Source organism: Xiphophorus maculatus, chromosome 14 (genome assembly GCF_002775205.1).
Source record: "Xiphophorus maculatus strain JP 163 A chromosome 14, X_maculatus-5.0-male, whole genome shotgun sequence".
Lineage (NCBI taxonomy): Eukaryota > Metazoa > Chordata > Actinopteri > Cyprinodontiformes > Poeciliidae > Xiphophorus > Xiphophorus maculatus.
The window spans coordinates 18,364,377-18,391,420 of NC_036456.1; the positions used below are offsets into that span (position 1 = coordinate 18,364,377).

At 38.1% G+C, this 27,044-nt stretch overlaps 1 protein-coding gene across 1 annotated transcript in view; it reads right to left on the reverse strand.

Moving 5' to 3' along the window:
* ppp2r5b (protein phosphatase 2 regulatory subunit B'beta) overlaps positions 1-27,044 on the reverse strand; it is a 49,584-nt gene extending 22,540 nt beyond the window's left edge. The window contains exons 1-2 of the mRNA XM_023346359.1: positions 25,909-27,044; positions 3,396-3,592 (exon numbers count right to left, since the gene is read on the reverse strand). Coding sequence (XP_023202127.1) covers positions 3,396-3,592; positions 25,909-26,101 — 390 coding nt within the window. The 5' untranslated portion in view covers positions 26,102-27,044. The remainder of the gene's footprint in view (positions 1-3,395; positions 3,593-25,908) is intronic.

Below are 27,044 nucleotides of genomic sequence, written 5' to 3' on the forward strand. Positions count from 1 at the left end.
AAAAAATAAATATTGAATATTAATTAAATAAACATTAAGATTAAGTCATTAAACTAAAAACGGCCTAGGTTGCAAAGGAGGAAAGCGTTGACATTTTTTCTCTAATAACTAGTTTATCAAGTGAATTTGATTATTAGGACCAGATTTCTTCGCGGTAAGAAGCAAATGTTTTCATATTGTTCCCTAATTTGGAGAAATACAGAGTTCAAACCGTATTAGTTTAGTTTTAACAATGATTTTAGGCAAATCAATGTATTTATTCCCTGGATAATTACAGGAATACATTGATTTAATTAAATCATTGAAGAAAAATGCTCCATATTTTATCTTTGGTGTCACTCTGGACCGAACAGATGGGCTGAATGGGCAGCAGTGCACACGCTCTGTCAGACGAAGAAGCTGTTGCATTGCAGGTAAGAATAAAAATCTATCTTCAGCCCCGTTTTCAGTTTCCAAGCAACTCCAGCTGGTGTTGGTCATCTCTAATGCTGATACCAGCCTGTGTTCAAGGAAAAACTGATAAGTCATGCAACGACTGTTCACTAAGTCATCATTAATTCACCGGCCAGCTTAAACTGCTCATCTAAAGGCACTATTTAGATCTCTGGTTTAAAAAGAGACTGTTTTTTTTTAATCGCATTATTTTTCTCTCTCTCTTTGTGGTTTTCTGGGTTTTTAACTGCTGAATAAGGTAATATTCTGGAGATTGCTTCCACCACCATGCGTGATCTGATCTCTAATCTGATTGTTTTTTTCTTTTAAAGTATCATATAATCTGTTTTCTATTAACCCTGAGGCTTCATTAGTTCATGCAGAGGAGGAGGTTTGACTCTAATATCTTCTAAACAGTAGAAGCATATTTTTAGGTTACTCTATGTTTTGTTGCACTGCACCAAATTTTAAGGTGCTGCCCATCCCTGCAACTTTTGCAAAAGAGCAATTTCTTTTTTCATGTTGCTATTATTGAGACTTTTTTTAAGCAGAAAGCAGCACATTGGATCGTTCCTCCACTTTCCTTCCACCCCATTTTCACACCTCTGGGCAGAGCTGCTGGATGCCATAAGCAGCTATATATGTGCTGCAGGCTTTTCCTGCTCCTCTGGGATCTCTGCTGTCCACTCTCTGCAGCACGCTCCACTTTATCTCTCCCTTCCATCCCTCTTCTTGTCATCATGTGTGCAGACTTTTGCTTCCCTCTTTGTTAGCTCCTGCTCTCCTCTCCATTCTTACTCTTTATCAGTTCATCCAGATGCTCTCTTTTTTTTTTTTTTTTTTTGCCATGCAGGTTAGATTAGCGCGTGGCGGTCTTTTAAAATTTGTTCTCGATCCACTTTGGACCTATTTCCACATCAGCTGGACCGTTTAATATTCTGGCACCGCTGCAAATTGTAGTTTTGGGAATGTTGGCATTCATTAATTGAACTGAAATTTGGGAATTTCTTCTTAAAGCTGCAGTAACTTTTATAAATAAACATTTCTTTACATATTTGTTGAAACTGTCACCATGTCGTGACAGAAAAATGAGTTCCTCTGCATTCTCCCAGTGCTAACTAGAAACAGCCAATCAAAGCCAGGAGGCGGGTCTTAGTGCTGTCAATCACTCTCTGTGGCTGCGATGAGATTGATCTTTTGACAGGTTATCTCACAACATACCGACACGACATGGGGACACTTTTAGAAAATACCAAAAAATAAATATATATACAGTATATACTTTTATAAAAATTACATATTGGAGCTTTAAATAGTTAAATAAAAGTCTGCAATATTTTTATTCAATTAATCAATTAATTGTCAGAATAACCAATAGAATAATCAATTACTAAAATAATCGTTAGTTGAGTTACGCATCTATAGTATAATTTTTAAAAACATAAATATGTGGTGCTGCTTATGCTTTACAAGCTTTAGAGAATGTTAACTTTGTGTGCAAGAAAATGTCTCTTCCTTAAACGGATAAGTGGAAAAAATTTCCTCCAAGACACAAAGGCAGGATGTTATCCTGAATTATGTCTCTCTTGATTATCTGACATGTCGGCTGCATGATAAAGATGATTTAGTTAAAACGTTGGACTGAATATTTCCATAATCCTTACAAGAGCCTTTGTATTGTAATATTATCAGTTATTACAGTTTTGTCCTATTCAATACTGATACTAAAAGTGCTGTTTTGTTTTCTATTTATGGATAAGGACGGGCGGGGACAAGTTTAGAGGAACACTGAATTAAAAATTACAGCTCTGGAAAAAAATTAAGAGACCACTTAGAATGACCAGTTTCTGATTTTTCTTTTTATAGGTATATGTTTGAGTAAAATGAACATTGTTCTTTTTTTATTCTACGAACTACTGACAACATGTCTCTGAGATTCCATGTGAAAATTTAATATTTATTTTCAAAACATTTGTTTTGAGAAATGGCTAAAATAACAAAAAGATGCTGTGCTTTCAGACCTCAAATAATGAAAAGAAAACAAGTTTATACTCATTTAGAAACAACAATACTAGTGTTTTAACTCAGGAAGAGTTCAGGAATCAATATTTGGTGGAAAAACCAGGAGGTTTTCTATGATGTTCAGTTCAATGGGCTCTTAATTTTTTTTTCCAGAGCTCTGTGAAGCATCCAAACAACAATGAAAATGATTTTCATCACTGTAACTAAAGTCAAGAAACAAATCCAGTTACAGTTACAATGATTATCTTATTACGGTTATCTTACCATCATTATTATCATTAGTTTTCTCTTTCTCTGTTTTTTTACATTTGTTTATTGGTATATAACACAAATTAAGAAGAATTTATAGGTGCACATTGGCAAGGAGTTGGTAAATATTCTAATGCTCTACGTCCAGTTGTCATGATAATTATTATTATGATCCGTAGAGTTTATTGTCTTGTTATGAGTTAGTTTGTAACCATTTTGTCTATGTAATATAATATATTTATTGGCTCTTTAGCCCCAGTATATTGAACAGGCACATGACTATTATAACATGGTTTTATTTTAAAAAATTTGATAATTATTGAGTCAGTAAAATTGAGATAAAGGGTGGGATTAAATAAGTTTTCACTTCTTTCTGCTCCTTTTCAAAGATAAAATTAGTGGTAAACAAATAATGTTGTTCTTGGATATGTATGCACATGTTTTCTCTGTCCTACTGATCGCTTGTTTTCTTGTTTTTAAAAACCTGTTCAAAATAAATACATAAAAAAAATGGAGCTAATAACACCTGCGCATAATTATGTTTATGACCCAAATGTTTTAAGTTTTGCTTTGTCTGTGTAGTCAAAACACAAAAGGGTTGAAAAGTTTAATAAATATATATTAAAAAAAACTACTAAATTTATCCCAACTCATTCAATCACTCCAACCTTTGACCTTCCTGCTAGTCTTACCATCTTTATGGCCTCTGGGTAGAGAGGCTCGATGAGGACTCCTCTACTAGTGGCCACGCTCTCCACCAGCTCGTTAAGCGCCGCACGTTTGATCTCCTTTCCCTTCAGGTCGGCCACGCAGTCCAGGAAGTCAAACAGCACGCAGCACTGCTGCAGCTTCTTGCAGAACAGGTCGTGTAGCTCTGCCACCGGGGCGTCTGGGAGAACCATGGGTGGGAGGAAACACAGAGAGAGGAAAACGTTAAAAGCCAGAAAAGGTTATGAAAGTCGGCTAAATCCATTCCCAAAAGGAGCGCTGTGTGTTTGAAAATAAACTGTCTGACAAAGTGGGAGCGTGAGAAAAAAGAGCTCCAGCACACGAGTTGCACAGGTTTCTACTTCTCTCTCTCGGGTGATGAGGGAAGGAGAGTGAGAATGTTACTCTACAAACACAGACAGGGGATGGGATTCGTGCACAAACACGGCGAGTCCCAACATCTGTCACAAACATTCAAAACACCTGGTTCGTTGCACTGAACCAACCTGCTGGCTGCAGACACAATAAAACCATCAAAAACTCAGATTTTCACACAGACAGTGGAAACTCAGGGATTACATATCACACACAGTGAAATCTGAGTTGATTCCAGGAGCCTGGGAGTGTGAAAGTTATCAGCTCAGCTTGTTAGGCATCACACAAAACCAAATAACTGCACACGGAGTTACAGGCAATATTACAGGACATGACAACAACAAATAAGACTCATTTGCTCTTTATCAACTGCACAACTATGACTGCATTTACTCTGTTCGATTGGGAACGAAAGCTGAAACGTTTGTTACATTTATAATGCTGGTGCGTTTTGTTTTCATTCAGCACTGTGTCAAGCGATCCCAACCCTGTGAGGAACCTGTTCCCCTCCTCGCCTGTGGTGGCGCTGCACCAAGAACCACTGAAGGGAACGCCATGGAAATCTCTGAAGAACACACTGAGCACAGTTTCCTTCTTCATAAAATGTAAACAGAAATGGAGTAGCATCAGATTTTAACGGATGGAGGATTTCTCTTGTCTTTGACAAAACGACCACGAGCCAAGTCATGAAAAGTTGTAATTATTTTATGCTCCAGTCATTATGAACCAACAGCTCTGAACAAATGGGGTTTTAGCTTTGATTTAAAAGAACGCAGTGTTTCAGCGTTTCTGCAGTTTTCTGGGCGTTTGTCCAGGAAACAAACGTCTGGGCAAACTAAACTGAACAAACTAAATTCAAACATTTAGTTTAGCTAAATGTTTTGCTCAGAATTCAGCAAACAAACTTCCCAACTAAATATTTAATCTGCAAGTGAAATATTTATCTAGTGAATTAAATATTTAGTTTGGAACTATGTGACATTTATAAGTGTATGAGCAACATGGCAAAAATATGACTTTGAAAAATTAATCTTGTTTTTTCTCAACAGACTGTTAATATTTATACAGTGTAACTTTACAAACGGCACCTCGTAGTTAGCATTTCTGCAAGGCCAAACTAATGCTAACGTCACCATGCTAACATGCAGACAGCAACTACGGAAACCTGATGATTGTGAAGATAATAAGTTTAGAATAGAATAGAATTCAACTTTATTGTCATTGCACTGTCACAAGTATTTAGTAGTTTGCTGGTTGGGCCTGAAGCTTGTTTGGTTCTGCCTCGGCCTGCATTTCAGATTTATATCTTAATCCAGATTTGGGTTGCAGGAGAAAAAAGGAATCTAAATAATGACTTGTTGACACAAAGATGATAATATTTTAGCTAAATTGTTTTACCCCAATATGAAGCAGTAAAGCAGCTACTAAAAGCACAAAAGATAAAGGAAGTCCTTCTCCACAGACAGACACAGGAGGATGTATGACATTTCATACCGTCTGAGGAAATACAACCATTAAAGACACTGGTTTTAACAGGGAACAGTAAATCCTAAATAGATTATTTTCCTCTTTTTGGAACAAAACTAAACAGTTCATGAGTCGCTTACTGGGCCAACTGAGCATTGGAAGAGAGAAGAGCCGAGGTTTTTACCCGCAGACAGAATCACAGGAGGAGAGGATTAAATTTAACCCGTCTTAACCTGCAGGTGTAGAGGGGGCCTGGAGCCCCTCCACTCCCAGACCCTCTCATCTCCTCTGGGCTCACCTGGCCATCTGTTCCCATTGCTATGGAGTCAAACAGGAAAAAAACTAAAAGTGTGAGGAGTTAGGAAATCAGTTACAGCAACGGGAATAAATGATCACTAGAAAAACTAAATCCACCCTTACTACTCCTGGATTTAGGAGGGAAATTAGTAGATAATTAAAAATATTGTATGTTTTTAATTGAATATACTTCTATTATAAGTGCAGCATTTGTAGTTCTCTGGATCTAAAGGATGTAAAGAACAACACAAAGAGATTTTGTTTTGTTTTCTTCCAAAATCAGTAATCGGTTTTAAAAACACATCTACACAAATTTCCAGAAATGTTTTTAATCCACAGACACACAAAGGCCAGTAAGTGGCGCTAAACATGGAGTCCAGGAGATGATGCACTTAAATCCTCCACACAACGTTAGCAGTAAATACAACAAGAGAGCAAAAATGGAGAACAGAGAGTGAGAGTTTATGGCTGAAATGATTAATCGTGATGATTATTGAAATAATTGTCAACTAATGTAGTAAGTGGAGTATACAGACTCAAGAGAAGGTTATTTACTAAAGAGAAGCGATTAACCCAAAACTGTACAGAATATCTACACATTTTTCATTTAAGATAAAAAAATCCTTTTATTTAATAAGTTTTAGGCAGAACTTCACAAGTGTTTTAGTTTTAGCATCACCTGGTTCAAATTCTGCCAAAATCTTTATTTATAAGGAACTTTTCCTGTCAAAGTATTAATTAGTTAAAAAAAAAATCAACAGATCGGTCCTACAGTGTATTGATGTTAAGAGAAGCAGAAAAGGCTGAACTTTTTACATGTTGATTTTGGAAGCATTATTTTAGCTGCATCCTTTACTACAAAGGATCAAATGTACACTAAAGAAATGCTGTTATTGCATTTCATGGAATACAACATTTAAATATTAATTCAATTATTTTATATGCATTTTTTTTCATATACTTCTAGAATTGCATAAAAAAGACTTCAAGCTACAGTAACTTTTTAAAAAATATTTATTTTACATATTTGGTGAAACTGCCACCATGTCATGACAGTTTGTTATGCTCCTCTGTCTTCTCCCAGTGCTAACTAGAAACAACCAATCAGAGCCAGGAGGCGGGTCCTAGCGCTGTCAATCACTCTCTGTGTGGCTGCGCAGGAGGTGGAGGAGATAGATCCTTTAACGGATTATCTGTCTCATAACATACCGTCGCAACCTGGGGACAGTTTTAACAAATATGTAAAATAAATATATATACTTTTAAAAAAGTTACTTAAGTGGTTATATGAAAAATCTGCAAAATGAGCCAATATTTTTATCCAGTTAATTGATAAATTGTCAGAATAATCGATTACAAAAATAATCATTATTTGAGTTGCGGATCTATAAGAAAAAACATCAATATGCTGTTTAGCATGGTGGTGGCAGGGTGGTGATCTGGGCTTGTTCTGCAGTAATTCTCACTGAATCAAGCATTAATCGACTCTGCAGGGAGTCCATCTTAAGCCCAAACTGGGTCACGAGGATAACGACCCGGAACCCTGCAACAAAAAGAATCAATGTGTTGTCACGGCCTAGTCAAAGTCCAGACATTAACTTGATTGAAATGCTATGATGGGAGCTGTAAGGCAGAAGATAAATAAATATCTGCAAATGTAAATGAACTGAAGCGTTGATTGCAAAGGAAAAAGTGACCAAAACAGCTGCAAACATTTCCAAGCTGAAGTCAGAATCTGATCTTTGATCATCACTGTTTGACTTCAGTCACTGAAAGGTTCATTTATCTAACGATTTAAAGTCCAGATATTAGGTCTCTTTTATCTCTCGGTTGTCGACATGGATTTTTTTTGTTTGCCACTCGGTGAGTCACTGAAAAGTTCCAGTTTGTTCCTGAACTGCAGCCAATTTTGAGTGACTGGACACAAAAACTGGCAGCAAAGTTCCCTCTGTTTCCCAACAAACTTACTTATTTCACCACCGACACGTCTTTACGTTAGATTGAGAACTTCACGCTCCACTTCTCTGTTTTTGTTTTAATCTTTCTTCTTCCTTTGTCTTTTCTGCTTTTTTCTCCCCAGACTGTGAAGGTGAAATGTAGGCCTCACTAAATGTGGAGTAAACGATCGTATGAAAGAAGAAAATAAAATAAAGAACTGAAAACTGCATTTGCATTGAGAGGTAAGAGAACAAATGTGGGTAAGAAGGTGAAGGACAAGAAGGCGAAAAACCCTAAAAAACTGAGGAGAAAATAGAAAAATGAGTCTCTGTTTTTTAACAACTTAATGTTTAACGACCAAGCCTCATGTTTTATCACAATGCAAATGTAGTTGTTACTCCACTAACTGCACAACTAGGCACTCACTGTCAGTTTTACAACGGTTCAGTTTTATATTTCTCTTTGTTTCAGCTCAATTAAAGAAAATCACAGCACTCAGCAAAGGTAAACCACCTACGCCTGATTCCCAGCAGACTCAGGAAGAGAGTAGGCGTACAAAAATTAACTCCAATTCAGAAAACAAACGACTCCATTAGGTAATTTTAGAAATTGTTCTTTTCTTGCACCTTTTCTTCACAAACAGATATTGGAAACCGCTGAGACATTTTTTTTATTTTTTTTTTAGATAATTTTCAACAATCTAAGACAAATTCATGAATTTAAAGTTGGGAACAAGCAAAACATTTCAAAAAGTTGGAGATATAATTGGAAGGTAAGTCTAGAAAATCTGCCAACATGTCAGTGAAAAAACTTAAAGATGGAGTGCAGCTCGCTGCTTTTAGCTACATTAAAGAGTTTATTTTAAATCCATCAATACTGCTTTATAAAGCTGGAGAATCCAGATAAATAGGCAAAAGCAACAGCGTAAAAAAAATAAAATAATCTATTTTAAATTTACAGTGCCTTCCTCAATTACTGATACATTTTGTAAAAAGACTTTCAAATTACTTGTCGCTCTGGAGACTTGGCATCAGGACGCAGCTCCTGCTGCTGAAGTCTGCTTGCAACAAAACCAAGAAAAAAAATACAAACGTGGATGAAAAAGTACGTTGAAAAAGGAGAGTGGATGAAAATCAGAGTAAAACTTTGTGCACATAGAACAATTACTGCACAACAACCCAAAAGTCACTTCCTAATTAAATACTGTGGGGATCATTAGACCTGACGATGTCAGCAGCTCTAAAATGAAACCAGTTTTGGTCTCGTCACAACATTTCAAGCCGTGTGACAAGTAATTAAAAAAGCCACCTCAGCATTGTGGTGAAATAAGGCTTACACAGGAGACCCGATGTGTTGTTTTGTTCTTATAAGGAACGCAGTGCACTGCAGTCGATAATAATGACCTTCCTATGTGAAACACACACTGCGAACAGAACCACAGCCGGCCGGCCGATCAAGTGGACAACACTATTTTTATTTTTAACCTTGATTTTACACCTGATAGATTCTATAGACCTCACACTTACTGCAACACAGCCTATCCAATAAATTAGACTATGAGCTCTGCTGAGGCTCGTTTGTCAAATTAAAATTACTTTTACACAGGTATTACTAATGTTTTTCATTAATTAAGCCCTCATTTCTTTGTTAAGATTGTTTTTATTGGTCTTCATTTGTTTCAGTAGAAAGGGTACAGGCCTGTACTATTCATTGAACTATTCATTGAAATGAACTATTCATTGAAATAGTTCATTTCAATGAATGAACTATTGAAATGTTCATTCATTTCACAAATTCAATTCAGTGAAACACAATATATAGACTAGTTGCTCACAGGTTGATGTTTTAATGCCTTTATTTTTGGAAATAACTGTTAAATACATGATCTCAGTCTAAGTGTTGTTAAACCAGTGTTGACATAAAAAACTATCACAAGTTTTTTTTAACATAGTAGGTACTCATTTTTGATTGACATATCGTTTAGCTGTTAGCTGTCCTGCTAGGTTGTTAAACTGATGTAGGCTAAATGCGAATGGTTACCATTTAGGTATTAAATAACAGTTAACATAGCCTACAGTTAATAATTAGCCAACTGTTAGCTAACAGTTAGCTAACAGATAGCTACACGCTAACTGTTAGCTAACTGCTGAACTGTTAACTAGTAGTGCTAACTAGCAGCTATAGATTATGCTAAATATCATTTATAGCTCATCTATAACAGTTAATTAGCTGACAGCTAGCTATTAACTGCTAGCAGTTAATAGCTAAATATTAACTAAGAGGTAATATTTAATATTTAGATATTAGTTAGCTCTATCAGTTAACATTTCAGCAGTCAGTTAGCAGTTAATAGTTAGCAGTTAGTTAACAGCTAATTAACTGTTAACTAACTGCTGGAATGTGAACTGATAGAGATAACTGATATCTAAATATTAAATATTACCTCCTAGTTAATATTTAGCTATTAACTGATCATCTATTGTAGCTATCTGCTGATATAGAGCTAGCCGTTGGCTAACAAGCATCGTAATTAAAGTTAACTGGATTTGATTAAATGGGAAACTTAAGTTCAGTTTTATCAAAATACAGATACTGAGAGCTGTGGCGTTTTATTTCTACCTAGATGCTGGATTTGTTTATTTTATTTTTTGGTTTTTGGAAAACTCTACCTTTACGTTGAAATTCTGATGTCACGGTTGCTAGGCAACAGAGCAAACTCTGAGGCAAGAGCGGGAACGAATCTGAACACCCAGATTCGTAAGATGAACGTTGTAGAGATGCAGCTCCTGAGTCTGGACACAACCATAGACTAATCAAAACCAGAGTAAAATATTCCACAATGACTACAGATTTATGTACATTTTACAGGAGTTTTGAAAATACAAAATAGATATTCTTAATTTAAATTTAAATTGCCATTGGAAGTGCAATTGTAAAATTAAACAATAGAGTCAAAATCCGACTGTGCCTTTTAGATAGTTGCTCATTTGAAAAAAAAGTACAACCTTCCCTTCAACAGAAATGTTCCTCTGGCAGTGAGTCACACGCTGCCTGTGTTTGTAGAGGCTGTGTAGAAATAAAGCAGTAGCGCGTTGCTATTTACATAAACAAAGGTGGTATTTACTGCTGGTATTTTTTTGTACGCAATATTATTTCCAGTTTTGCCCACAGTCACCCCTGGAAGCATCCGTGTTGTTTGTGTTAGATTATTATTTTTTAAGTGATAACACTTTTTGTACGACACAGAGACGTTATTAAACAGAGCTGGGCTGCAGAGACAAGATGTTTTTCATTTTAAATAAGCCTTGTTGACAATTACACAACATCTGCAGACGTAAAGCAGCAAAACGGCGAGGGAGCAATGATGTGACAGGGAAAAATGTAGAGGAGGAAGAGGAGGGTTTGGTAAAACGAGCAGTGATACATAAGAAACAGCAGCTCAAACACACACAGCTGCATAAATCTAAATATAGTCCTGCTGGAGAGAGAGAAGGTGGAGAATAGGGAGGAAAAAGGAGGAAGAAGAAGAAGGGAGTGGTATAGGGTTAAAGAATGACATCATCCTCTTCCTCCTCCTCTCTCATCTTTCCGTCCTTGGGTACCTCCCTTGCTCCTCTCCCTCCATCTTTCCCTCCCTCTTCTCCGTCTCTCTGAGGCCTTTTTTTTTCTTAAATGAGCCGCTCTCGTCTTTAAATAACAGTTATTCTGTTTGGGGCTGAGTGTGTGACACACAGAGAGAGAGAGAGAGAGAGAGAAAGGAGGACAGCTTCTGTTTCAGCGAAGCCGCCTCTGCACGTCTGTCAATGCACAGCTAGAGTGACGCAAACGGCATGGAGAAACGAAGGGAAGGAAAGGGGGAAAGAGGCAGATAAAGAAGACGCAGATATAAATAGGAGAAGGGAACAGCAGCTATTAGCATTGAGGCGCCGTGCAGTGTAAAAGTCAGGGCGGTATAAATATCACCTTAAGGGGTTTACGTGACGCACTTCAAGTCCATCTTTAAATAATCTAATCCCAACCCGATAACAGCGGTGCCGTCCACACCACCGTCCTGCTCACAGGACGCTAACAAACACAGAAACCTGGAGAGTTCGGTCATTTTCACCTGCAAAGAAATTATCTTGATGCTTTAATTTAAGGGAATAGACTCTTAGTTTATAAATCACTGAACAGCTTAGCAACACAATACATTAAAGGTCCAGACCTCTCAGGTCTTCTGGTTCTGGTCTGAAGAACCAGAGCCAAACCTAGAGAAGCAGCATTCAGCTTCTATGGAGCACAAATCTGGAACAAACTGCAAAACTCTGCCTTCCATTAAATCTAGACTAAAAACCCTCCTGCTTCGAGTTGCTTTGGATTCATAATAACGAGAATATTGATCAACATATTTGATTGGTGATTCTGTTGATGGCATTTATCATAAATAATGTTAACTGCTGGTTCATAATTGGTTACTGTGTTACGTTTTTATGGTGTTAAACACATTGAACTTACATACAAATATAAATAAACTTGACTAGACTTGTTTGGGGGTTTTTTGCCCAAAAGCCACAAACTAGTAGACAAAAAAATATATAAAATCACACTTGAAATCAAAGACATAAAATAAATACACAAATATCTTGCCGTAGATTTTTGATATATCTAAATCTGTTCAATGCCAACAATACCAAACTTTAAAAGTTTCATCCTTAAAAGCAAAGTTAGTATTTCTAAATTACTCAAGTAGTTAGATATCGTTTTTCTATTTCTTAGTTTGTTTACTTGTTTTTATGATTTTCTTCATTTTGTCAGTGTCATTAGTCAGCTAACATCATCACTATGCAACATATATTAGCATAATTCCTAGTCAGGGGTAATGTAGTGCATCTAAAACAATTAATGAGCAGCAGCCTGCAGTTTGTCGTTACAGCCCAACCAACAGAAGACAGAACTGGGGTTTAAAACACGCTTTCCTTGAAAATAAGGCATTTTAATGTGTTCTAGCAGATTCTGTGAATCAGCATGTTGGTCCGCTCATACTGCTGCGTTCAGCGGCAAGCAATGTCCGCCACAGCAGATTGTCCTCAAAAACATAAACACTTCCAGCGGGCAGTTCCTGTAATCAGCTCTGAAACTGAATCTGCTAAAAACAAACCCTGGTACGAAACCTGCAAAAACAACCCAAATACCCATGTTATGTGGAGAAGGTTAATGTTACACTGCAAAAACAATGAAGCTTAACAAGTATTTTTGGTCTAGTTTCTAGTGAAAGTATCTAAGTGCACTTGAAATCAGACAAAACTAACTTACAAGTAACTTTTTAGCAAGATATAGGAGCTTGTTTTAAGGAAATACTTCCTTAGTAATTGGTAAAAAGTACTAGTTCCCCTGGCAGATTGTTTAACATTTATGTTAAATGTGTTGAAAGTTAAAAAATCTACCAGTTGATCTAGTCCTAGCACAATAATTTCTTAATCTGGGATTGCATCAAAAGGATTGGTTAATTAATTGTAGTGGATCACTGGGATTACAGCCACTCTAAAAACACTTATAACTGCCTATTTTATTTGTTTAAACACTAAATATACATTAATATGCATTAATACACGCAGTAGAAACCGCCTTAGCACAACGACTGCAGCTAACATCTGCAGTTGTCGTTATCTTAGGGGTTCGGCCAATCAATGCCAAGGAAAATAAATGGCACTCCTGGATTGGCTGCTTTGCAAATATCAGCCAATAGCATCATAAAACATCCCACCAATGAGGTTTAGCTTCATAAACTCCATTTTCTTTGGAATATTTTAGATATGCTCAATTTCCACAAATAATTTGAAATGCCGTTCCACAGAAAATCCACTAATAGTGAACTAGTCCAGTGTAAAGCCAGTAGAAGTGGAAGCCTGACCCTTGACCCCATGACCCTGATCATGTCCACATTCAAACACATGCTCAATGTTCATTTTTCTTCTTATGTGTGGATCCATTTCAGACATAATGCTATATTTACAATAAATGTTTTAACTAAGAAAAATGCAAACATTTGCCAAAAGTTTAAAGAAAAAATGTTATTTTCAAATGTAAAAACAAATTTATGATTCCACATCCTGCCATTCAGTTTGTGTTTTCTTATTTAGGAATTAGAGTTAATTCTCATCAAAAATGGGGGAACTGAACTGAGCTGGACTCATAAGGTCCAAAAATGGTAATTTATACATCACCTTGTTCTGAAATATATATTTTATATACAACACAAACTACTGTGTACTCAAGTACCTGAATTTTAACAAATTTTGAAGACAGAAAAATGCTGAAATCTTCCATATAATTTAATTATGATGTATATCATCATGAAAAACTTTGGTTTATATATTATTTTAATTTGTTTTAGTTGTTTGGATTCATTTATTCCTATAAAATATGTAGATTACAACCTCTGATCATAGAAAAATCCCTCTAAGCCGCCTCCTGCTGCTGGTTAATATTTATTGGAGTCACATAACCACCTTTCCTCGCAGTGTCCTTTGACAAAAAGGATGCTTCCTATGCCCTTTATTAAACCTCCAAACGTCTTTTTTAATTACTTTCGGGTTATGAGAGTAATAAAAATCTCCTCTGGAAATAATATTTTCTGGTAGGATGTAAACAGAAATGGCCGACAGTTAGTAAACAAATCTGGGCAGCTGCAGACATCTTCAGCATCCGATTAGCAGCTTTCTGCCTCGCCGCTGCGTCGCTCACAGATAAGAAAATGTGATAAAATGGAGAGAAAATAAATCACGTCTCCCTGAATTTGACTGAGGCTCAGCTGCGCTTTTCTGAGGTTGATGTGTTTCTAAATAGAGAGCTGGATTAGATTTTTCCCTTTTAGTGCTTTCAGTATATCTCTGCAGATAGACTACGCCTTTCATGACGACACATTTTACTGGACGATAAGTAATTATTGCGATAAACGATAAGATTGTTGTTTTGAGACAATTTTCAAGTAACATATTGATTGATAGTGGCTTAATCGTGCAAGTTCTCCCTCTCAAAGACAAATAAACTTGAATTTTGTGAAGAACACGCAACACTGGAACTGGGAGATATTTTAAATATCCAAAATGAAACATGGCAACCAAAAACAATGAATAAATAAAACAGAAATAAAAACCACACGTAACAGAAAACATAAATAAAATGTATTATGATGTTTCTGTAAACAACATTGCACTGCCGATGTAAATTATTGAGCTCATTGTGATTTATCAAGCGGTTACTTGATTATTTCTGTGTTTAATGTTTATTCTCTCTGCTTCCAGGTGAATGTTTAGGTTGTGACGATAAGTTCAGAGTTATTGCGTTGTTTGGCTTTTTATCACATCCTCTGCCAACCAATTTCCTTTGCATTTCTTTTTTTTATTTCCTCCTCCCTCTCCGCTCCTCCTCCACCTATCAGCTTAATGTTAAGTCATTTCCTCATCCACTCCACTGGACCACTTTCTTCTCTCCCCCCACTCTTTCTCTTAATTGATCTGAGAGTAGAAACGGCTCCACGCCTTCTGTAACACTAAACCGGACCGACCCGGCCGGGCCTGAAACACGCACCAGGAGTCATTCAATCGCCGCATCCAGGCTGTTGGAGAAGGTGACCGAGTAAACACTGCGTTTAAAACACAATCATCTGTACATTGATTATTATGATATGAACAAACACACTAACTAACACACTGGGTGGTGTTTGTTACATGTCTTTGTTTATTCTCTGAGTGGATTTATGAATACATTAATTTAAAAAAATAACTATATTTTAAAACTACTTGCCTTTTGTCTGGAATAATTGAAAGTCCATTTAGATCAAGGGTGTTCAAAGTGGGGGACGGGGACCATTTGCGGCTCCTGGAATGATTTTGTGTGGCCCCCTGACCACAATATTACAATAAATTAAATAACTTGAAGACTTTTTCACTAAAATCCACCCACAAAGATGTTGCAACACAAGGTGATCATCTTTTCCCAACTTTCCCAGCAACTAGAACCACATCTGCTCATTGACTTGTCCTCAAAAGTACACCTTTGTGCACCAAAATCTGCTTTTTTTTTGTTTTATTGAAAGTTGGATGAGTGCAGCAGGTGTTTTCAAAGGAAGTCGGACCAAAGTCCAGTTTTTATTGCTGAGAAAAGACCAAATATTTTTCCAGGTTTCCTCAATCAATGCCTTTAATTTAACAAGGAAAAGCCCTTTGAATAGAATAGAATAGAATAGAATAGAATAGAATAGAATAGAATAGAATAGAATAGAATAGAATAGAATAGAATAGAATAGAATAGAATAGAAGTTTCCCCCTGAAAACTTGGTAAGCCCAGTGGTTGGGTTCATCCAGCAGCCCGTCGTGTTTTTGAGTTCAAAAATGTTTAAAGTTGGCAGGAAATTTGAAAATATCACTTGATAATTATGTGTTGTTGAAAGATTAGAAGATTAATACCTGAACACCAGCTATAAAGTCTTAAAAATGCGAACATTTTAAAAAGACTTAAATAAATAAGCAATGTTAAACCTGGTGGGGGCAGAAGTAAAGTCTGGTGGCCCGCCAGGCTTATAAAACACTAGGGGAAACCCTGGACAGTCTACATCGGTATTTGGGTTCAATTCACCAGATAAAAACAATGTTTCACTAAAAAAAGACTCTAAATAATTACTTATCCATTAGTAAAAATGAACTGAAACTAAAAATAGACATAAAAATAGATGAGGTCAAATTGACATTCAGCATGTTGATGGCCGACGGGTTAAAATTTGAAGTTTTGGAAAATTACTACAGAAAAAATCTGATTACTTTTTTTTTTTTATTAAAATGCATCACGGTTAGTTTATTGTTGAGTAGGTAGAAAAAAATCACAACATATTTGATGATTTTTTGAAGTTTGAACGTCCCTGATTTAAATACAGTTTGTAATTTTTTAGATATTTTTTTCTGTTAGTATGAAAAAAAAACAACCCAAAACAGGTCAAATTTGCAAGGGAGATTATGTAGTTTATATAGATCTACGATTTACAGACTGAAGGTCTCTCTGAAAACAAGCAGACGGTTCTTCAGGTTTGTTTTTGGTCACTTTCCAACCATTCTTGCAGTGCTTTGGTGTGGGTTGCTTTAGACGGCATTTTCGACTTGTTTCCTGTTCTTATAGTTAACAAAAAGCAACTTGACCACAAGTTTACGTCCTTTCCTGAGTTTTGTTTGTGAATTACTAACTTGTTCTTCTAAATTCAGCCCTTTTTTTATCACTGACACATCTTCTAAATGTGGCTAAGACTGGAAGCTAACAGGTTTATTTTTCTCTGCTTTGCCTTCAAACGCAGCTCTTCACATCTAAACACCTTTCTTTCACGTCTTTCTGAATCCATGCATCGCAAGATAGCAGCGTTTCTTTCTTCTCCTTTGGTCTCAATGTGGATATCTGGCGGCAAGCTCTCCGTCTAATCCCCTCATTGTTGGCTGTGAAAATGGCCCAGTTCTGAGCTTGTTATGAAACACAAGCAGTGGTGTATTTTTGTACAATGCAGACAGCGGTGGAAGCATTTGAAATGCATTTCCTACCAGAAACAGAAGGCTTGCAAAAGCACACTTTGACCCGCTAAACTGCATTTAAACGATTATTCTAAAACCGGCCAAATGTCTAAAATAAAACAGCTAAAAACTCTCCCTAATTCTTATGCTAAACAGGATCTGAGCGCAAAAATGTAGGATTTATGTAACACGTTAACTCAAAGCATGCAACAATAATTAATTCTTCCTGCCACGCCGCTCAGCTTTCACTCTCCATCTGTTACTCTGTTCAACAAAGTCTGATCCATTTACTGTCTGTAGAGCCTCTCTGATATCTGCAGGCTGATTCAAGGCTTTTAGAGATACTTAACCACTGGCACAAAGCAGCAGAATGGGTTTTGTGCAGGTGCAGGAGGTTTAACACCCTCTAAGGTAACACAACATGCTTTAGGGCCTGGTGGAGTTATTTGAAGCCACTCAGCAGGCCTTTTAAAGTCACTGCTCCTGGCAGCAGATGATGGAAATGTCAAGGACAGAGAATGTTTTTGCGTTGCTATTTACCTTTTGGGGCATTTCTTTTGAATAGTAAAGTGAGCATGAAGAAATAACTTGGGTAATTAAAGGGGGTCTATTATGCTCACATCCAAGGGCTGCACAAAACATGTTTATTACTTTTTATTTTGCACAAAATCATTCTCAGAGGATGAGATTTTAGTCTGGTCAGTTCTGCCTTTCAGAATGAGCTGTTTTAGGGACTCTTGTCGCTTCAAATCCAAATAAGCTAATGGTGGCCACGCCCACAACTCAACGTTTACACTCACGCGTGAAAATGGCTGCAAACAGATGAGCAATTATACAACCATACATCTTTGAAAAGCAGAAGTGGAGCCTCCTGCACAACCAACAATGTTGCAGCAAGTGGTTTCTGAACAGTAAGCCAACAACAAAACACTTGTGTTTTCCTGCAGCCATTGTACAACGCATACAGCAGTAAAACCAGCTGACCAGAGGTGCTGGATCGCATCTAGGGCTGGTAGGGAACAGCGCCGTGTTCGTCGAATGTAACTTAATAATCGGGAGGATTTTGAAACAGCTCATTTTCCAGACGCCAAAAAAATATTAACTTATAGGCAAAAACCAGCTGGGTGTTTTTTTAAGCGCTTGAGCTGCTTTTTGACCCAAATTGATGTATAAAACCCTGTAAAATGTGAATTTGGCATAAAATGTCCGCTTTAGTAGATGGGAATGATGTTCAGATTTGAAGCTGGGTGTGTTGAATCGTTTTCAAAACCTTCTGCTTCTAATCTGCTGCTTTCACTTCAGTATCAGACAATAATAAGCGAGCCGGTATAAATTTTTGATGAGAGGAAATCCAACACCGCAGCTGGGTGTAAGCAACAGCTGTGGTAAAGCAGGACTATAAATTCATATTTTCCTCATCTGCTGCTGTTCTCAGGAAAAGATGTGAGTTTGTTCTTTCACTAGGATTGTTAGACTTGTGCCTCTGGTGACACAGAAATGGTTTTCATATGATCGTCTTGTGACTTCTAAATACAGATGCGAGCTCTCAGATGGACTACTTTCTGAAATAAAAGGGAGAGAGGCACATTACTGGTGGGCTTTTTTATGGAACCAGTAAGCAATGGGATTTTTCTCACACACTGGGCCGTTTTTCATGCCATCTATGCTTTCAGCCACATGTGGATATAAAGTTTTACACACTGCTGTTAAAATGACAAGTTGTTGTGGTCTGAAGAATCATTTTGGAAGTTTTTCCACCTTTTATCTGCAGTGTGCAAAACCTGAAACTAACTTTGAGTGTTGTAGCCAAATAAAACAAAAAAACTTGACAATAGATCAAATCAAAAACAACAGCTGTTAACCAAAGTACTGCAAACAAAATGGCAAAAAGGCTACTTATTATACTAAAAATACATCCTAAAAATACCATAAAACAATTAGTAAAAAGTAGTAGAATCTTAACAAGAAAGAACTAAATCATGTTAATACTAAACTGATGTAAAACCAGTTTTAAAAAGTGATAATCAGTGAAAGGACCGGCTGAGTCTGCCTGTTTTATCTCTCGGTTTGTGATGAGGTAACTGCGAGCGGCAGAACGATTCTCTCTGAGATCCCTACACAGACCAAAAAGTGTTATGTTTTTATAAAAAAGCACACAAAGTAAACACCCAGTAAGGCTTTTAATAAATGTTATTACTGCAACATTTTGTCAGTTTTCAAACCTCGGGCAGCTCCAGATATAATTACAATAGTAATACATGATGAAACCCAGAAAGGTCCCAACCTCCAAACTAATCATCTGCCTGCAGCAACGCCACCTTCACTGAGGATTAATATAACGCTGTGATGAGGTATTTAAAGGATCCTATTATGCAAAATTCACTTTTTACTCATTTTTATACTTCATTTGAGTACAAAACCAGCTTAAGACCTTAAGACACCCAGATGTTTTTTGGCAATAAGTTAATATTTTTTTTCAGTTGTAGGATTTCTCTTTTGTCTTTGGTAAAAGACCACAAGTCGTTTCTCCTGCTGGTTCTTTAAAGCGTGTCAGTTTTGGTTGTATTTACCCAGAATGCCCTGCGCTGTAGTCTGCTTCCTGCTTTTGGAGCGGTCTCCGGTCCGCTTGCATTCACGTTTGCCTTCAAACTGAACCACAGTTCACTTCACCCAAACCAAGACCGAGTTTTTTTCCTGATGTCAGCATTGATGGTCTTGTTCTTTCTTTCACGTCTCCGGATCATATTTAGGACGACCAATCAGAAATCTTCTGAAGTCCTTCTGGGTTCACATTTGTACCATCTGTCTCAGGAGTTTGTCAGCTGGCCTCTGCCGGCCTCCTGAATGCATAATGGATACAATGTGACCTTAACTCTGGTTTGTCCCGACAGAAATGGCCCAAAACCCAAGACCAGGAAGCTAAACGGGGGTCATGACCCCAGTGGAGCACATCACAGCTGAAGGTCAAGGAGCAGAGAACCGTCACAGAAATTAGGTTGTTCTAAACTCTGACCGGTTTTTACTGAATCAGTTATGAGAAATTCAAGGTTTGGATCTGCTAGTTTAGATTAGCTACTTTTCAGATCTCCTTTACTTTAATGGACTCCACCTCTTGATTTGTTTATCTGTTTGAGTCAGCATTTTGTTTCATTGTTGTTTACTTTACTCTGTGCATGATGGCGCTCAGACAGAAGAATCCTTTACATCCTTGACAACGTGATTAAACTGTAAAGAGCAGGAAACCAGTTTCACATCCATGTTTAGGCTTGGTAAATGTTGAAGGTTGACTTTTTTTAAATGTCAGAACTCATCTTGTTCTCTGAGTTCTGCATCTCTAGTATGACTTCAGTTCTCATCCCATTTGAGGTTCTGCTCTACTTGCTTTAAAGATCCATTTCCTGCGCATAATTAGTGTCGAAAAAGTGAAATTTCTGAAAAACATGAAGCGAGAGTTTCTGTGGGGAATAAAGTAGAGCTCAATTTTAGCTCGATTCATTGGATAATTTGAAACTTAAAACAACATTGAGGCTTCGTTCTGTAGTTAAATCATAAGAAAATTGTCTTGTTTACTCCATCAGTGTTTAGTGATAGAAATAGACGAAAAGACTCAAAATCAGTTCTGTGTTTCAACCAACAATTTACAAAACAAAATGACAAAATTTTACAGACTCAAAGTCCCAGATTTGTACTTCTGTTCGATGGATGGATGGATGGATGGATGGATGGATGGATGGATGGATGGATGGATGGATGGATGGATGGATGGATGGATGGATGGATGGATGGATAGATGAACCAATTAATGGATGGATGGATGAATGGATGGATGGATGGATGGATGGATGGATGGATGGATGGATGGATGGATGGATGGATGGATGGATGGATGAACCAATTAATGGATGGATGGATGAATGGATGGATGGATGGATGGATGGATGGATGGATGGATGGATGGATGGATGGATGGATAGATGAACCAATTAATGGATGGATGGATGAATGGATGGATGGATGGATGGATGGATGGATGGATGGATGGATGGATGGATGGATGGATGGATGGATGGATGGATGGATGGATGGATGGACGGATGAATGGATGGATGGATGGATGATGGATGGATGGCTGAACCAATTGATTGATTGATTGATTGATTGATTGATTGATTGATTGATTGATCGATCTTTTGCTCCCAGTGGGAATAAAACATGTTATTTTCCACCAGTCAGACCTTTTTCTTCATTCTGTCCGTTTGGATCTGATGCTTCCAGCTCTTTGCCTCCTCTGCACTGTGAACATGTAGAGACGCTGCTGTGACCCAGAGGCCGGACATGAATCCTCTGTAAAACGTCTTATTGGACCCGGTTGCCCTCAGCCTTCACCTATTGATTAGCTGGCTGCTTCGATCATCCCTGCGGCTCCCAGATCCGATCTGTGTTCACTGGAGACTCAGAGATACGATCACATTATCTGTTTATTATCCAAACCCATGCGGGGCTGCAGCCCACCCAGACCGCGTCAGCACTCCGATCTCAGGCGCGACTTACACGTAATCACACAAAATCACAAATTTATTGGCATAAGATCCAACCTGTGATTGGTTTGGCATCACCAATCTCAGGTTGTGTCTTTATAAACTTACTGATGGCTGCAAAATTGGTGCTTTTCTCTACAAGTGGCTCTTCAGCATTTCACCAAAGCATCGATTATGTTGGCTATTTATTAGACAGCCAGTATTTCTAGTTTGATTATGTGTAGATTAGAAAATATCATCTACAGCTTCAAATTAGAGATGCATCAATTCGATATTAATATCTGTATCGGTCCTGATGTTGGTGTTAAATATAGTTGTTGGGGTTTTCACATTATATCCAAAAACAATGAGAATTACAACAAGGAGGAGGAAAAAACAAACAACCAACATTCCCGTAAATACTGTCACCTACAAGGTGACAGTATTTATATAAAAATAATAAAAAAATTTATAAATTAAGACAAATACCTCAGTCCAGATATAATAAAATTCTGGCTCAATTTGTGACAATGTTCCTGATCCATAAGGGCAGATCTATTCACTCTAATTCTATGCTTCGTGCTCTGATCAACCTCACACTTTATTATTTATTTTACATTATATTTAGAATTTCCTAATTGCACTTTCTGAACCATTTGAAAGAAAGTTTGTTGCAGTTTATTTTTACATATTTTTGTCAGTTTTAGTTTATTATTTGTTTTCTATCAGCTGCTATCTTCCTAATTGCGCTGACTGAACAAATTAACCTAGCTTCACAAGCTTCAGAAGCTAATTGGTGTTTTTAAGTTTGCAGAGTTGTTAAATAAATGTGTAATTCAGTACATTTGTGTCTGTGTTTAAAAAAGGAAACCTTTTAGTTCTGTTTTTCTGCATCGGATCGGTATCTGCCGATATTCGACCTCCGATATCGGTATCGGAAGTAAAAAAAAAAAAAAGCAGATCGGTGCATCCCTGCTCAGAATTTGAATGTTAAAATGATCATTCAACCCCAAAAGAGAATAGCTTGTTTAAATCAGGAAAAGGCAGAATGAATAAGACATGAATGTTTCTCATGTGTTCATTAGTTAATGGAAAAGAGGCGACAGTAACTAGTTATCCTGCTGTACATCTGAATCTGTTAGCAAGACTCTCAGCAGAAGGAACATGATGTGCATGAAGGCAGAGTGTGTTCACATTTGGCCCACATATTGACGATGGGAGAGACTTTCCCACAGCAGACACGCCTCCTGCACCAGGCTGCTGCAGCCGTGCTGCAGCCATGCAACAACCGGGACTCCTGCCTGCTGCAGCATCATGTATGTATGCAAAGTCAGAGCTGAACTAAGAGGTGCAATAAAAACCAAACCACTTTACCCCGCCCTGGCAGGACGTTAAAGCCGGGGGAAATGAAGTGTAAAAACACATAAAGGAGGACAGACAGAGGGATCTCAGAGCCTCTCTGAAAGCAGAAACGTTTTCCCTCAGTTCAGAGTTAATAGGAGGAGATCACCGACTACACAGAGGGAGAATGGGTTTATAAAGCGGGGTCAGAGGGAAATAGAAACACAAACTGTCGGCCATGTTGCAAAAACACACGAGACACAAGAGGGGCGGAGCAGCAAGGGCGCAGGGAAGGATGGAGCTCATCGGTCAGTTAATGCCTTTTGTAACGGAGAGTAAATTATTTAAAATGGTTAATTATTTAAGGTGAATTTTGTAAATCATTTAAATCTGCAAAATTTCCTAATTATTTATAGATGTTTGTCTGTTTAGATGAACAATGCTGGTTGTTTAGATTTAGTTTTGATTTAACGGTACATGTAGTTTTCTATGTTTATTTTCTACCTCATCCGATGCCGTATAAATCTGTCAATAACTGAATCAATAATAAATCAGTTAATCACACTATAAGTTAAAATGAGCTCCATAATTCTGATTCTTAATCATTTTTAAAGGGCAGTTTTTCCTGCCAATTCATTTATGGTTTCAGTTCATCAATGGTTTCAGTTTTGTGTGGTTTATGTTTCTGTTTATTGTTTTTGGTTGTTTGTTCATGTTTTGGGAGGGAGGATTTATTTTACCGTTTTATTTATTGTTTGTTTTTATTTTAAGTATCTTCCAGTTCCAGTGTTAAGTGCTCTTTACAAATTTAAAGTTTATTGGTCTTTGAGAGGGAAAACATCGTGATCCATTTAATTTGTGGTTTTGGTTGTATTAAATTTTTATTTGGTTGTGGGGTGTTTTTTTGTCAGCTTGTTTTTTGGGGGAATTTATTTAGTCATTTAATTTTTTTATTATTTATTTTTATTCAAAACATCTTCTGGTTCCAGTGCTAAATGCTCTTTACAAAATTAAAGTTTATTGGTCTTTGAGAGGGAAAACCTCATGATCCATTTTATTTTGGTTTCTGTTTCCCTTTGACTTTTCGATTTTTTCTGTTGTGTTTTATTTTGAATATTGAAAATATCTTCCAGTTCAAGTGCTATGCGTTGTTTACAAAATTAAAGTTTGTTCATTTTTGCAATTGTCATTAAATTTCTTGAAAATGGCCTCATAACAACAACATTGTCGTTTATCGCAATAACATCTGGAACAATTTATCGTCCAGCAAAATCTGCTTTCATGACAAGCCTCGTTATTGACTCTGACACCGAAAAGAAAAGAATCAAAAGTATTGACCACTCTGACATGCATCTCGCTGCACAAACACAAAGTCTGCCACAGAAAACAAACATGCATCAAACCGCAGGCCGATTCCCTCAGAGATTATTCGCTGCGATTCAAATGCAACATGTTGTTGCCTCTACCTCCTCTGCAGCCTTTTGCCTTCAGGTAGATTAAAAGTTTCCTCAGTGTATTTTCAGGAGCCGAGGGACCAGAACTATGGCAACAACAGATCTGCATCTCCAGATCCCCATCCAGTTTGGCACAAAGGTCACTCATGTTTATGTATTTCATGGCAGTTAGGAAGGGAGTCCAGTCCGCATGCGGAAGAGGGAAAATGTTCCTGTGACGGAGGGGCTGCTGCACCCGTTTCCCAAATCAATCAGTCGGGGAGATGAACTGATGCTGTGATTCGATGAAGGCTAACAGGGGAAAGCTTTCAGTCCAGATGATTCCAGAGGCTCGACATCGGTGGACGTCGTTTGTGGTCATCCAGTTTGCCTAAACTAAACTGGACTTGTTTTCGTCTTTATATCTAAATGTTGTTTATCGCTACTTACGGCTAGGCGATATGATATATTTTTTTCAAACCAGATGCGATTTTAATTGATTCCCACTTTCTTTTCTAAAAATGAAATTACAAATGACAGGAAACATTTTCAAAAATTAGCATTTATCTCTTTCATTCCCTCTTTGAGTTGTGCGACGGGCTATTAGCGCCAGGCTGCAACTACTTTTGTGAAATAATAGCAGAATAAAGACACAATTTACCAGAAGAAAGCTGGTTCACCTGGTAAACAGATTTTACTATCCACTTATTGATTGGTTAAATCAATAATCAATAGATTAGTCCTGCACTGTACTGATGTTAAGAGGGCTGAGCTTTGATGTTAGACATTTTTTAAGTTGTAGATGCATCCTTTGCTACAAATTATCAAGTGTTCGCTAAAGGAATTTTATGTTGTGTTTTAGGCAAAAAATATATTTTCTTACTTAAAAAAGGAATTGAATTGTTTGCTTATTACCTTATTTTAATATATTTCTAATATGCCTGCAGAATCTGCCATTTTTCCTATTAATGGATTCATTGTCAGAATATTCGATTACAAAACAAATTGTTCAGAAGGCTGACATTTTTGCATTAAAAATGTATTTTAAGATCAGTTAAATTTGGGCTTTCATTAGCTTTAGGCGATAATTATCATAATTAATAAGAAATAAACACTTTAAATATATCACTCTGAGCATAAAGGGTTTACAGAATGCATCAGCTTCAACTTTCGAAGTGAAAAGGAGAAAAAAAAGATGTGGATGCGCAAAAAGTGGGTATGCACTATATGTGAAGCATAGGGGCGCTGCGCTGGAGGGGGCGCCAGAATATGGCGGAAAGAATATTCCTAATAGAGAACAAGCTAGTGGACGCTTTTTATATTGTCATTTGGATTGTGTTGTCTGATGACAGAGAGCGAAAGATGGAAAAAAACGGAAGAGGGAGTAAAGTGAAGAAAAATCTCTTCAAAGTGGTTTTGTGAATCTATCAGAGTAGCCCTGTACCAGGTTAGCTTAAGCTTCTAGTAAAATGACGGGTTGAAAATAGAGACTGTAATAGAGTGGGGGGGTGGGGGGGGGGGGGGGTTCATCTGTGTCAGTGGTGAGTTGACAGTGAAAGTCTTTGTAGAAATTGTGTGTGTGCGTCTTTTGTCTCTCACCTTTGAGCAGGGGCAGCGGGGTGAGCTCCACCTGGGAGCTCTGGTAGCGGAACTGGGACGAGCTGTGGGACCTCCTCTGCCGCGCTCTGCGCATCGACCTGCGCGGAAAGCCGTCCACCTTCTCCGCGGACGGCACCGAGAAGCTGGTGGTCGGCGAGGAGGGGCTGGACGGGGGCAGCTTGGTGGTCTCCATGACGGCTGCAGATGTGGAGCGCGTAACGGAGGATGGATGGGTGGATGGATGGATGGATGGATGGATGGAGTGGGTGGCTTTGTGAATCACAGATGGATAATCAGTTGATTAGGATGGAAATGCGCAGGAGGGGGCAGGAATATCTCTGGAGGTCCAGTCCTGATTTGCGCCTCTATGAGAGCCGGACTGATGGCCGCATCGCCTGAATCTCCTGGTTTGTTTTACGCACAGACGGAAATGGGCTGGCGGCTCCTTCCCAGTGATGCTCAGACACACACCTCTGCTGCTGTACTGGCGTCACACAGGCTCCAGACTCGGTCATCGGCCTAAACGTGGATGTTCATTCAGAATAATAACAGCCTGATGAAGAAAACCCGCAGAGCGCCTCCTGGTTATCCCAGCGAGAGAAACAAACACAGATTCCCGATCAGTTTGCGGTTTATCCTCCTTATTAATCGGATCCGGTCCTGGCGGTGGATGATGATATCATAAAATCATCAATCTGGGCCCACCTCGGCTGCCGCATCACTGTTGTCCTTCTCTCTCGTTTTATCGCATCCTCTCCTGATTGTCTCAGCCGCTTCTCCTATTAACACATTTATATATTTCTATTTGACTCCCTGCGGCTCGGTGATTGTTCTCCACCTGCTCCTCCTCCCGCTGCCGTCCTCCAGCCGATATCAGGGCGGAGAAACAAACGGAGCCGACATGTGCAGGTCCTCCGCCGCCGAGCCGCGCTCCGGTCCCACCTCCGAGGAGCAGAAAGCAGACAAAGAGGAGAGAAGGAGCCGCTCCGCCTGGAGGGGAAACTGAAGGCCTGCGGTACACAACAGGAGAAACACACACCACCGTCCGACTGATCCGTTTTGCTGCCGTCCTCCTTCTCGGTTCCCGTTATCCGGTTATTACAGCGCCAGATTTGCGTCAAAGCGCACGAGACGAC